This window comes from Pseudorca crassidens, chromosome 6 (genome assembly GCF_039906515.1).
Source record: "Pseudorca crassidens isolate mPseCra1 chromosome 6, mPseCra1.hap1, whole genome shotgun sequence".
Lineage (NCBI taxonomy): Eukaryota > Metazoa > Chordata > Mammalia > Artiodactyla > Delphinidae > Pseudorca > Pseudorca crassidens.
Window position 1 is genome coordinate 71,771,253 of NC_090301.1, and position 14,783 is coordinate 71,786,035.

The window sequence follows — 14,783 nt, forward strand, 5'->3', positions numbered from 1 at the left end:
CGGGCTTCAGTAGTTGTGGCACGTGGGCTCAGTAGTTGTGATTCGCTGGCTCTAGAGTGCAGGCTCAGTAGTTGTGGCGCATGGGCTTAGTTGCTCTGCAACTTGTGGGTTCTTCCCGGACCAGGGATCGAATCCATGTCCCTGCATTGGCAGACGGATTCTTAACCACTGCGCCACCAGGGAAGTCCCAAGGCATTTATTTTAAATTCTTTATTTTTAAATTTTTATCTGAGTATAGTTGCTTTACAATGTTGTATTAGCTTCTACTGCACAGCAGAATGAATCAGCCATACATATACATGTATCCCCTCCCTTTTGGATTTCCCTCCCATTTAGGACACCGCAGTGCATTAGAGTTCCCTGTGGTATACAGTATGTTTCCAACAGTTGTCTATTTTATACATAGTATCAATAGTGTATATGTGTCAATCCCAATCTCCCTATTTTAAATTCTTATCATAATTTATCTGGGTAAAAAATGTCAAACATGCTATGCATATACATATAACCTATAAATAGATGTGACTCAGAAATATTTACTTGAAATGAATAATCTAAAAATACCTTTTACTGCCACATATACCCATGAATAATTATATGCACAGACATTCACTTATTAAAAACAATTGCTGACAGTTATTGAATGCCAGGTATTCAGAACTTTATATGCATTATCCCATTTAATCTTCCCAGTTATACCTTCATACTACTCATGAGGAAACTGGAAGTTCACTGAAGTTACATAATTTATAAGGTCATAGCTAATAAGGTTCAGATACAGTTTTTAAACCCAGCTAACATCTATTATCAAGTGTCTTGCTGATACAATGTAATCTCTTTCTTTATTTCTTCAAGGTCTAAGTTTACACTCTTCAATCCCAATGCATACATATATATATATATTATATATATATATTTTTTTAAGTGCTTACTGTATGCCAGACTTTGTTTTTTCTTTTCTTTACTTTTTATTTTGAAATAATTTTAGACTTAAAAAACAATTAATAAGCAAATACATAGTATTCACCTATATTTTTTACCCAGCTTTCCCTAATGTTATTAATTTATATAACCATAGTACAATTATTAAAATTAAAAAATCAGAAAATTTACATTGGTACAATGCTATTAACCATAAACTACATATCTTTTATGAATTTTACCAGTTTTTCCATTAATGTCCTTCTTCTGTTCCAAAATCCAATCTGATCCCACATTATTTAGTTGTTGTATCTCCTTAGTCTTCAACCTATGGCAGTTCCTCAGTCTTTCCTTTTCTTTCATGACCTTGATACTTGATGAATACTAGTCAATTATTTTGTATATGGTCTCTCAGTTTGGGTTTGTCTGATGTTTTCTCATGATTCAACGGAGGTTATATGTTATTGGGAAGAATACCACAGAGGTGATATGCTCTTCTAAGCACATCAGAGGATACAGGATATCAATATGTTTTATTATTGGTGATATAGTTTCTCCACTGTGGTGTTTGCCCTTTTTAATTAGTAAATATCTTAAAGGAGATACTTTGAGACTATGCAAATACCTTGTTTCTACTCAGACTTTCACCTACTGCTTTTAGCATCCTTTGGTGCACATGTATTTTAAACTTTCTCCTTTGAATAGTTCTTACAATATGGCAAGCCAATGATTGTTTCGTGAATTATTCACTGTTACAAAGGCATTGCCTTCCTACCTTTTAACTTTCAAGTTGGTGGCTAGGATTCTTTCCAGAGTTAAGCTTAACAGGGAACAATAGTAAATAAAATCTGAATTCAATAATATTTAACTTAAAAAGAAAAACTTGAAAAGCCAATCCTTGTTAATGCAAGCATAAAACAATCTTCATTCTAGAGTAGCAAAGGCTAGAGTGGATTTGTTAAATTTCTTTAAAATGAAAAGAAAGGTATCTATAAGATGAACATGGAATAGTTGACCAAATTTTGAGTTACTAGAACTAAGAAATACCTATTAAAACATGAGAAAAAAAGTTTTAACTTAAGGCCAGTGTAACAAAAAGTACTTTATGTATGAGACGAATACTGGCTAGAAATATATATCTAAAATTAAAACAGTTGAAATAAAAGAATATATGAATAATGTATATAATAGAACTTCTAAGGAAAATGGCTGCATAAGCCTGTTTTTTTAAAAAGAGGTAAACTTTCCCCACTTAAATGAACAGCAAGAACAACCAGAATAAATGAGAAAACTGCACTTTTACTGAAACTGAAAAAGGCCCCCAACCTCATACTACTAGCTCTAGTTCTACTCTTTTGTACTGCCAGGTTTCAATTTTATTTTACCTTTAAACAGTGTTATAACAAAGGAACTATTTGTGCCTTATTTCTATAGAATAGAGTCTTAAAAGTAGATTGGTAGGGCTTCCCTGGTGGCGCAGTGGTTGAGAGTCCGCCTGCCGATGCAGGGGACGCGGGTTTGTGCCCCGGTCTGCGAAGATCCCACATGCCGCGGAGCGGCTGAGCCCGTGAGCCATGCATGGACGCTGAGCCTGCGCATCCGGAGCCTGTGCTCCGCAACGGGAGAGGCCACAACAATGAGAGGCCCACGTACCGCAAAAAAAAAAAAAAAAAAAATTGAGATATAATTCACATATAACATTATATTAGTTTCAGGTGTACAACATAATGATTCGATATTTGTGTGTATTGTGAAATGAACACCACAAAAAGTTAATATCCATCACCACACAGTTACAAATTGTTTTCCTTGTGATGAAAACTTTTAAGATCTACTCTCTTAGCAACTTTCAAATGTACAATAAAGTATTATTAACAATGGTCACCATGCGGCCCATTACATCCTATGACTTAACTTGTTTTATAATTGGAAGTTTGTACCTTTTGACTCCTTCATCCATTTCTGTTCTAGATTTTTAATATCAACATAAACTATTACAATAAGACCAATGTAAGGTTGTACCCAAAATAGCTAAGCAAATTAATACAGATGCTTAGAAGTGGTTAAGTCATTATAAATGGATCATACTAAAGACATTTTGAGACCATAGTTCAGACTAGACTCTAGTATAAACTCTAAAATGTATTTGTCTATTTTGGGCAGGACTCACTGTATTGGGGATTACCAGGTCAGATTCATGGATGTTTAAGACCTACAACTATATTGGTATCTGGATTTAGAAGACAGGGTTACAGTTCACTGAGACGTGGTTGTATCTTCTTGATTCATTAAGATAATATGGGTATTATGATGTAAGTGAATAGACCATGAGATGATTTAAGAAGAATAAGAAGTTAATATGCTAATTTTCCTAAAGTTATGGCAACACACAGTTTTATCAAGTTACTGTATTCAAATGACTATTATTATTATTTGTGTGTGTGTGTGTGTGTGTGTGTGTGTGTGTGTGTGTGTGTGTGTGGTATGCGGGCCTCTCACTGCTGTGGCCTCTCCCGTTGCGGAGCACAGGCTCCGGACACGCAGGCTCAGCGGCCATGGCTCACGGGCCCAGCCGCTCTGCGGCATGTGGGATCTTCCCGGACCAGGGCATGAACCCGTGTCCCCTGCATCGGCAGGCGGACTCTCAACCACTGCGCCACCAGGGAAGCCTTATTATTTTTTTATATAAGAATATTCTGCAAGTCTATTAGAAGAAAATTTGGTATACTTAACATTATTAAACTTATTTCATAAACTGGTATTTTAAATTGTATTATTTTTATTTATTTCATATTTTATCTCTCTGAAGAACATGTATTTCTAAACTTATTTCATATTTTAAAAAAGTATTCCTAAAAGTTTGACTTATTTTAAGTATGTTTAATTCTTTTGCTTAATTCCACTATTTAATATTGTAAATTAACATTTGTCTCCCTCCCATAGATATGGAGTCTGGAGAACGGTTACCGTCCTCAACAGCCTCCTCTGCTACACCAACTTCATCTTCTATACCTTCTGTGGCTTCATCAGTTTCAAAAGGCGGCCTTTCCACTGGAGCTGCTTCACTTAGCTCTACAATCAACCCATGTGGTGAATACCCTTTATTAACTCAATTTTAGAATGCCATCCTTTTACTAATTTGCATTCATAGTGTTTTATTGAACTCTGAATCAAATGTTCTCATTACATCTGTTGATCTGTTGAACAATGGCTAGGTTAAACATTTAGTCTCTGCTTTTTCTGTATTTTATGAGCACACTGGAGTAGCACTGCTTATTCCATGTTTTCTATGATTTTTAGAAGCTTTGAGAGTTTCATTTTAATATCTTCCTTTGACCATTTTAATTAATAAATTAATACATGCAAACTCTTTTAAAACAATGGACCCATGAGGGAGTGAAGAAATATAAAGGAATCCTTGATGGTAAGATAAGGTCCCAATGCCATGGACCATTTGCCCCAAATTTGCTTCCAGTATTCGAAATGACCTTCACCAAACCCCAGCTATCCTAGTTCACAAGATGTATACTAAGGCATATCATTTACCTGATGGAAAATATGTTTAAAGTTTTAAATATTTTGAAAAATATTTTAAGATATTTGACAAATTTTTCTTAAACATGAATGAAGTTTATACTGCTAAAAAGGGAACTTTATTTCAGTAGTGAAAATATCCTCAGTTTTAGTTTTATGTGGAAGGTACTTTTATTTACCCCTCAAAATCACTTTTTTCCTAAACACGTGTTTGGATATTTGGTAGAATACATTCTTTTTTTCAACCTAAACTTGATTAACTTATTCCTTTATCACTAGGAAGATTTTTAATCTTAAATATATTTTACCTTATAGATTATTTCATATGTTTAAACATTAGAACTAAATGATATTTTACTTTTTAAAAATTAGATTTATAATTTTGGGTAAATGAAATACATAAATATGGAATGTTTGCTGACAAAATACCCTAGCAAATTGTCAAATATATATTTATTGAATTATTCTGATTTTTTCCAATCAATGGAATGACAAGGATGTCATTTTGTCATTTTATCAGAACAATTTTCTAATATTTTCTTAGTGATTATAAAATAACTGAAATAAAATACCATTACATTTTAAAAAATAAATAAAATTCCTGTTCTCCCGCACCTTGTACAATCTTGGTTAAGGGATTCATTTAACAACTTCAACCACATTTCCCTTGTGTATAAAATGATGGCTATATATAAAATGATGAATGCCTTTGATGATATGCTGTGTTCAAAAATAGTGATACCATGGTTGGCATTTTACCTTGTTTCTTTGTCTAAATGATTGCACACAGCTGTACTTTTGTAATTATTCTTTCGTGCTTTTTATAACTCTTCTCCTTTCGTTTGTGTCAGCTCCTTTCATTGTGTTCCTCCCATCTGCTGTCTTTGTATTTACTTGTGAATTTGTATTTAAAATATATAATATTTCTAGGGAAATGTCCTTTTTTTTAATGTTGAAGCTTTCACTCCTTGAGTACAGAGCCTTGAGTTTTCTGGACCCTTTGCCACCACCTATTTCTCACTTAGTTTTCTGAATTAGTGACACTTGAATTGCTTATGATTCTGAGTAGTCACCTGTTGGGCGCTATTTTTTGTTCGTGGTAGTTGAGAGTTGCAGAAGGGTGGGGTATGCTTAGTTGCTGAATAACATCAGAAATTTCCTTATCTAGAAAGGAATTAGTTTTCATCATTTATTTGCAAGTAAAACAGGTTGTTGAATTTTTATGTGGAGATACTTAAATTGAATGAAACTATAGTTTATTTCAATGTTTATTCTAAAATATATCACTTATTAACACATTATACCTTTAGTACCTACAGCATGAGTTTTTTTCTTTCTAAGAAAATTATTTTTTGTTTTTAACATTTGCAGTGTTGTGGTTTATGTTTAAAGTAGAGCCTTACAAGGCATGGAGAATGCTCAGTTGTCCTGCATAATTCAGTTTATCATATTTTCCTGTCTTCTCTTATTTGATTCATTGTTTTTGGCCTAGTCGTTGTCTGTAATTTTCTCCTTTTAAAAGTAAAATTATAGAATGATAATGCGCCTAGCCTCTTTATTTTAAACAATTTGAATCTCCTCAATGTTTTTGATGTATAGAAACAACAAAAAAGAATTTTCATATGTAAAATGTCAAAACCTCACCAGTTCTTTAATGGTCCCTTTGAGGACATTCTTTTGTTTTAAACAGTTATTTTAATTGGCCTTTCTCTGTCATCTTCATTAATGATATTTCTGTAGGAATTCTTCTGAGTTACAAAGGATTTAATTCAAGCCTACTTTCGAACTTTGAATGATCAACTAATTTCTTTTGAATCAACACCTTGTCAGGGTCTGGGAGTATACATACGTACTGTTACTATTATGATGCTGGTAGAAGATGTGAGACTCCTAGGTCAGAGATTTTATTACTATAGCATAGCAAGTAGCATAAACATCATGTTGGCATTGGCTCCCCATGTCTCCCAAGTCCCACAGGGGCAACACGGAGGGGCCCAGTTGAATCTTATACATATAGTGGAGGTTGTGTCACGGCTTAGGCAACCCACTGCTTTTATAGTAAATGAAAGCAAAGCCGCTCTTTGTCTGGAAGGAAATGTCACCTCATCCATCAAGGTTGCTCACTGCAGTCCTGAGAAATGGCCCAGTTTTAAAGAGTGGTCAAGACCTTGCATTCTTGGCAACAACATGCAGGGACCTTGGAGGACTGTCTCTCACAACACACCTTTAATTTTATTACAGTAACTTGGATAGAAAATAACACTGCAATAAAGATTGATTAATCTAAGGCTCTCTGCATATAGTGGGTCTTGTCGGTCTTAGAAGAGTTATATTTCTTTTCCCTTTAAAGTATAATTTTTTAAAAATAACTTGCCTACTTCTAAATAATTTTGGACAGCTTTCAATAAATATATTGGCATAATAAACAAAACAATTAACTAAAATATTAAAAGATAGGCTCTAAAAAGTATAAAAGTATAGCCAAGGAAAGCCACAGATATTGAACAAAAAAATTAACTAATTAGCTGTTAAGAATAAAAAGAAAACATAGTGGGCTACATGGCTCACATACTAGTGCTAGTGAACATATCAGTTCCTCAGAGAAAAACGAACTTTTTCCTGGCTCTGAGTGGTTTGGGGAATATACCACCAGAACCTTTGTATAAAAGACCCATGATACACAATATCCTATATGCCAATTTCATAAGTATTCAGACACTATTTCACATATTATCTCTGAGTGAAAGCTGAAAGAATAGTATTTCAGCATAGTTCCAAAATTAAACTTTACAGAGTGGATTTGTTCGAGATTTGTGGTCATTTGACCTAATACAAACAAAGCATAGAACTTTGAGAAATTTCAGTGATAGTTAAACTGTGCCATAGACCAGTGGTTTTCAATCCATTTTTGAGGTAGAACCCTTCAAACAAAACTTGTAAAATGCTGAATGTATAAAACAGGGAAACTGTTTAAAACCTCTCTCATTAAAGCTGGGGTATGCCTACTTTTCTTTTAAAGTTAGGGACTGAATTACACATGTATCTTATGCGCAGGCTCAGCGGCCATGGCTCACGGGCCCAGCCGCTTTGCGGCATGTGGGATCTTCCCGGGCCAGGGCATGAACCCATGTCCCCTGCATCGGCAGGTGGATACTCAACCACTGCGCCACCAGGGAAGCCCCACACATGTATCTTAATTGCAGGCCTACCTCTGTAGAACAGTGCCAAATCATGGTATATTGAGGAAATCGCAAGTTGATCAGTCAGGCCTTAACTTAGGGTATGTGTCAGTTATGACAATGATTAACTATGAATAGGAACACATGGCAAATACACGTACCAGTCCATAGATTCGCAGTTCTGAGGTGGGTGATGCCATCACAGACCTGGGCTCCTAATTTTATATCCTGTCTTCTGAGGTATGGGATCTTCATGCTCACGTGTCTTATCTCATGGCTTTTAGAAGGCTGATCCACCTACAGCCCTGTTTTCCAGGAAGGAAGAAGGTGGAGTAGAAGAGGGCAAAATTTGTATGCCAGCTTACTTTGACCCCTTTTAAAGAGCTTTCCCAGAAACCCCATCCAGAGATTTCCACTTAGTATCTCTTTTGTCGGAACTATATGAATGGTAATCTCAGCTTCAAGGAAGGCCAGGAAAATTAGTTTTTAGCTGAGCATATTGCCATCCTGAAGAAAATAGAGGTTATTAGTAAGGAATAAGGAGAGAATGGATAGCCAGTATCTGCTATGGCTAAATGGAACAGAGGGACAGGAGATCAAGCTGGGGAGTAGGTTAAGGTCAGATCATTTAGAACTTCATGCACCATGTTTAAGAGTTTAGACAGAATGATGTATTGACTAAAAGCAAGGACTTTGCAATTGAAAGGCCCTGAAATTGAATCTTGGCTTGTCCACTAATTAGCTATGTGAATTTGGGTACATTACCCCTTTCTGAACTTCGGTACCTCATCTATAAAATAAATATGGTACCCATTTTATAACGATAAATGAGCTAATGCCTGACATAGAATAGGTGCCTAGCAAATTGTAACCTTTATTTTTATTCATACTTGATCAAGTGGAAGGATTTTAATGCTTTGAAAATGCTAGCATGCTAGCAGCATGTAGAGCATCAGTTTGCAATGAGGATGGGACTAGAGGCAAAGAAGACCATTAGAAGGTACTTAAATTTATCTGGGTGAAAAATGATAAGGGCCAAAATTAAGGAGTTATTGGAGATGGAGAAAGAAACAAGGTTCCAGAGATATTTGGGGAGTAGATTCTTATAGGATATAATGACTGGATTTGGGCAAAGGGATGTTGAGAGAGAGATTGAGAGAGAAACCCTGACATGACCTGGATAACTGGGAGAAGGGTGATGTAATGAGAAATGTGGAGGAAGAATACGTTTTAAAGTGTAAAAGGGTCATTTATCTTTTTGCATGTTGCATTTGAATGGACTGTACATCCATGTAAATACTCTTGGTAAATATTAGAGTTGTTGCCAACTTTTGCCAGTTACAATGTTATGACCATCATTATACATGAATCCTGATGCATATGCATACGGTTTTGAAGATGTCTTCAACTTTACCAGTAGTACCAATTTATTTTCTCATCAGCTGTGTATTATAATTCCTGATGCTTATCATTCATGTTGACACTTGTCATTGCCAGACTTTTTGATTTTTGTCGATGAATATGAAATAGTGTTCATTAAGGTGCCTTTTAATAAGTTTATAGCTTTTGGGGTTTTCCTCTCTTTTGAAGTGATTGTTTAGGGCTTTGGTGCATATTTCTATTGGGTTGTGCATCTTTTTCTTATAGATTTGTGAATTCTTTTTATATTTTGGATGCTGGTCCTTCTTTCAGTTATCTTTGTGGGAGATAGCTTTTCCCACATGGTGTGTCTTTTTTTATTCTACATTGTCTTTTGATGAAAAGAACTTCCAATTTTAATGTCGGCAGATTTACCAATATTTTTATTTATGGTTATGCTTTTTGTCTAAGAAATTGTCCTCTACCTCCAAGGTTATGCATATATATTTTTGAGATTTCACTTATCTCTCATTTAATATTACTTTGAAAAGTATATGGTTATCAGATACCAGGCCAGTTGTGATAGACTGAATTGCCTTTTTGGTTTCGGAACTATCACCAGTTGAGATTGTTGTTTGATGTATCAGTGAGTTCAGCTAGAGATAACATAAACCACTGATGCTATTTTAAGCAGAAAGATTTAATACAAGGAATCAGGTACTTATAAAATTATTGAGGAGCTGACCCCTGACCCCCATGAGTGATTTCAGAGCATTACTGTTGAATTGACCTGCTTAAGGAAATTACCTCTAGTTCAGTCAGGACACCATTGTGCTAACTGGTGGCTCCATGGATCATACCACCTCAGTTGCAATCCCGTGATCAAGAACCACTGACATAACAGGCTCCAGGGCTGTTCTGTGCTGCCTGCTAGATCTGCACCAGCAAAAAGGATACCTCATGTCCTGCCAATCTAACAGCTTAACTCAGTGCCAAATACATCTGATTGGCAGAATCTAAATTATATCCAGAATCCTGGCTGCAAGAGAGACTGGTAAATATACTTTTTAGCTGTTCAGCTTCTGCATCACAGGAAGGTACACTAAAAGGAGGTTGGGGCACACGTTAAATTATGAGCCAGTTATCTATCCATTTCAGCTCATCTGGTGATAGCCCCCCTGCCATATCTCCCCACCTTTGTATTATAATAAACTCCTGATACCTATACATGAACTTTATTCCATCTTCAGTGGTTCTTTTCTTCTGAAAAAAATAGTATTTCATTAGTGCATCTAGTAGCTCATATATACTTACTACAGATCTCTTTTGATATACTATTCTATGTAATAATATGTTAAACCAAATAAAATAAATGCTTAACTCAAGACGATATGGCTCTTAACTGTCACAAAAGCAAATACCTATCAATTCTTTTTAAAGATTGCAAAAAACTTTTCAAGGACTCCATTCCTCCTATACAGTATCATTAATTTTTCTGTATTTATTGGATCATGTCCATTAGTATAAAAGCATGCTCATAGTATCTCCCATCGTAAAAAATAATACACACCAAAAACCCTTGCCTCTTTCACCCCAAACACTCTTCTGGCAATTACTCTGTTTTCTCCCTTACTTTATAACCAAACTTCTCAAAATACATAGTTGTATGTGCTTTATCCTTTTCCTCATCTTTTGTGTATATCTCAGTCCACACCAGTGTCACTTTTCTGTCCTCATCTCACTCAACCTCTCGGAAGAATTGACACAATTGACCAGTCCTTCCTTCTTAAAAACCTTTTTTAGGGAAGAGTTTGTATCAAATTGATAATATTTCTTCTCTAAAAGTTTGGTAGAATCCACTCTGAAGTCATATGGGCTTGGAAGATTGTTGTTTTTTTGTTTGTTTTAATGTTGTTGAGGATAATAAATCAGGAGTTCAACATTTTTTTTGGCCACGCTTGTGTGGGTTGTGGGATTTTTTTTTAGTTCCCCATCCAGGGATTGAACCCGGGCCCTCGGCAGTGAGACCATGAAGTCCGAACCACTGGACCACCAGGGAATTCCCAGGAGTTCAACTTTTAAAATAGAAGTATAAAACTATTCAGGTTATCTTTTTCTTTGTGAGTGAGCTTTGTTAGTGATGTCTTTCAAGGAATTTGTCCATTTCCTCTAAGTCGTTGAATTTACAGGTACAGAGTTGTTCCAAATAGCACCTTATCCTGGGACTTCCCTGGTGGCGCAATGGTTAAGAATCCTCCTGCCAATGCAGGGGACATGAGTTCGAGCCCTGGTCCGGGAAGATCCCACATGCTGCAGAGCAACTAAGCCTGTGCGCCACAACTACTGAGCCTCCCCTGTAGAACCCGTGAGCCACACTACTGAGCCCACGTGCCACAACTACTGAAGTCCGCGCGCCTAGAGCCCATGCTCCACAACAAGAGAAGCCACCACAATGAGAAGCCCGCGCACCACAACAGAGAGGCTCCTGTTCGCCGCAACTAGAGAAAGCCTGCACGCAGCAACGAAGACCCAACGCAGCCAAAATATTAATTAATTAATTAATTAATTAATTTTAAAAATAGTACCTTATCCTTTGAATGTCTGTAGGATTTGTAATGATATCTTCTCTTTCATTATTGATATTAACAATTTGTGCTCTTTTTTCCTTTTATTAATCTTTTTGACAAACTAGATTTTGGTTTCATTGATTTTTTTTTCCCGATATTCTGTTTTCTGTTTCATTGATTTCTGCCCTTTATTATTTCCTTCAGTTTTTCCATGGATGGGATTTCCTCATCTTTTCTCCTAATTTCTTGAAGAGAAAACTTAGATCATTTATGTTAGACCTTTCTCCTTTTCTTATATATGCATTTAATGCTATGAATTTCCCTTTTAAATACAACTATAGCCACCTCCCACAAATTTTGGTAGTTTTCATTTCATTATCATTCTAGTAAAAATATTTTCTATTTTCCTTTGTGAATTCTTCTTTGATCGGTTGTTTAAAAGTCAGTAATTTAACATTTAAATGTTAAATGTTTCAGTTGATGTCCATTTTAGTTTTATTGTGGTCAAAAAGCATACTAATGATATGTGCTCTGTTTTTTGGCTTCCCACTGCCACTTTTGCAGACTGGCCCCCTGTGGGTCGCGACCTCTGTGCCTGTGAAAGTTGTTGGGTCAGCCAACTACGTGGCAGAGATGCTTCTCTTTCTCTTTGTGGTTTCCTTGCTCCTAAGATTACCCCTTGATTTCCAGCTGCTCTGCCAGCTTTCGACTCTGTTCTCTGACACTTCAGGCTTTCTAATCAAGGTGAACGTATGCACTCAATTAAGGAATACATCAAGTTAAACAGATCTGCTGTGTGTAGCTCCGACTTTCTGTACGTTCTCTCCTGGCTATGTTGTGGTGCCCCACGCACAGTGTACTTTTAGCTAGGCACTTGGAAAGTTTAATCTCTGAATTTGAGTCTCCTTCTTTCTGTGGTTTGATCACTGCCAAGATTTCCCCTTTAAATTTCCTGATTTCCTGATGTTTTCTTAGCCCTGGAGTCTGACCTCTGGCACCTTTAGTTGATAAGCCTGTTGTTTCATCTTCCACTGTTTTCTGGATTTATAGCTGTGAGGTTTAGACAGCAGTATCAGACCAGAAAGCCACAAAGTCACACTTCTCACCCCTTCTTGTTACCATTTTTTCCAGATTAAACCTTCCCCTGACTTTTCTCTGCTTTTGGATGCTTTGCAGTATCTTTAGTTTTGTTGTTGTTGTTTTTTGATATTTATTTATTTATTTGGCTGCACCAGGTCTTAGTTGTGGCATGCGGGATCTTTTAGTTGCTGCATGCAGGCTCTTAGTTGCGGCATGCGGGATCTAGTTCCCTGACCAGGGATTGAACCCCCGGGGTCCCTGCATTGGGGGTGCGGAGTCTTAACCACTGGACCACCAGGAAGTCCATTGTTGTTGTTTTAAATCACATTTTTAAAATTATTTTCTGTGGATGATTTGTGTGGCCACTTCACTACTACTCCACCATTACCTGAAGTTGTCCCCCGCAAAACGAATCACTTTCTTTTTTAAAAAAATTTTCACCTGAGACTCCAGGGGTGACATGTGATACAATCTAGCCAGTCCAAACATCATATTTCCCACACAACGATGGTTAAGTGATTGGTTAAGGAAGGCACATGAGACTAATCAAAGGCAGAGAGATTCTGTTCTAGGATTTTTACTGGGACTGGTGAGGAAGGATACCCTTTTGTCCCACAAACCTAAAAGGAAGGGCCTATATGAGGAAGTAGAGCCAAGAGACGAAAGAGAAATTAAGTCCCAGTAAGCTTTCAGCCAACCTTCTTTATCTGAAGTGTGCCTTTTCCAAATGCTTTTATGTTATGTGAATCAATACGTTTACCTTTCACTTAGCCATTTTGAGCTGGATGTTTTGTACTTTTCAACCTGATTGATATACCTTCCATGATCGAATCCCAACTTAGGGTCTCAACCATGTTCTCTCTTTGTCTTAGATGAACTGCGTAAGGCTGATTTTCATGCTTTGTCTCAGGTTAAGTGTCCTGAGACGTTAGAGAAGTCTCCTCTGTTCATAGTGTCTAGGTAATTGCTCTACTATTACCTGTTTTTGCACCTAGTAATTTCCTCCATAGTACTCTTAACAGTTTATAATTATAGATTTGGTGTTGTTTTACTTATTTGTCCCTTCTTCTACATTTAAAAGGCAGGGACCATACGGTTTTTTTTATTGATATGTATCCAGTCAGTGCCTGGCACAAAATATATGCTCAAGAAACAATTGTTGAAGAAAGGGAGGGAAGGAGAGGTGAACTCTCAGGAATAGGACTTGCAAATTAAATGATAAATTTACTCTAATTAATAAGTTTTCTAGGCTGTATTATGCTTTGCTCTGGTAATACCAAATAACTGTGCTGATTTTAGTTAGAGATGGGCATTATAAGCCACAGGGTAAAGAATCTTAAAAGATCAGACCTTACTGACGAGGCATTGAATAAATAAACCCTGAAAATACAAAGTTATTAATTAGAACTTCTTATTTAAAAGATGGAGCTTACGTTTACAGTCAATAGAGAATCGTCAAGAGAATGAGATAGGCTTATTCTTGAGGGTTTGGATATAAAGCCAAAGTTCTAGTCTCTTTGAGTATTTATATTATAGTATGAACTATTATAACAATATTTGTTTTTTAGTTGTCTATATTCTAGATATCTCTAAGTCACAAATAAAGGCCCTGGAATGTTCAACTGTCTAGCTTTTTTTGCCTTTCAGTAGATTTATTTAATGAAGGGTTTGATCACAAGGCACCAGGTATTTTTGAAATATATTTTACCTAACTTAAAAAAAAAATTATTTATTTATTTATTTATGGCTTCTTTGAGTCTTCGTTGCTGTGCGCAGGCTCTCTCTAGTTGTGGCGAGCAGGGGCTACTCTTCCTTGCGGTGAGTGCGCTTCTCATGGCAGTGGCTTCTCTCATTGTAGAACACGGGCTGTAGGAGCACGGGCTTCCGTAGTTGTGGCATGCAGGTTCAGTAGTTGTGGCTCACAGGCTCTAGAGTGCAGGCTCAGTAGTTGTGGTGCACGGGCTTAGTTGCTTCGTGGTATGTGGGATCTTCCCAGACCAGGACTCAAACCCGTGTCCCTTGCATTGGCAGGCGGATTCTTAACCACTGCACCACTAGGGGAGTCCTTACCTAACTTTCATGAGTAGAACTTCAGAGTTTTAGTTAGAATTTTATAGGTAAATTACTAAAGAAAGGTAATGCC

The 14,783-nt window shown here is 36.5% G+C and overlaps 1 protein-coding gene across 28 annotated transcripts in view; it reads left to right on the top strand.

The window, feature by feature from the left end:
- BAZ2B (bromodomain adjacent to zinc finger domain 2B) overlaps nt 1-14,783 on the top strand; it is a 385,223-nt gene that overhangs the window by 247,103 nt on the left and 123,337 nt on the right. For all 28 annotated transcript variants that reach the window (XM_067741804.1, XM_067741805.1, XM_067741777.1 and 25 more), the window contains one exon: nt 3,865-4,011. In XM_067741804.1, the coding sequence (XP_067597905.1) occupies nt 3,867-4,011 (145 nt within the window). In that variant the 5' untranslated portion in view covers nt 3,865-3,866. The remainder of the gene's footprint in view (nt 1-3,864; nt 4,012-14,783) is intronic.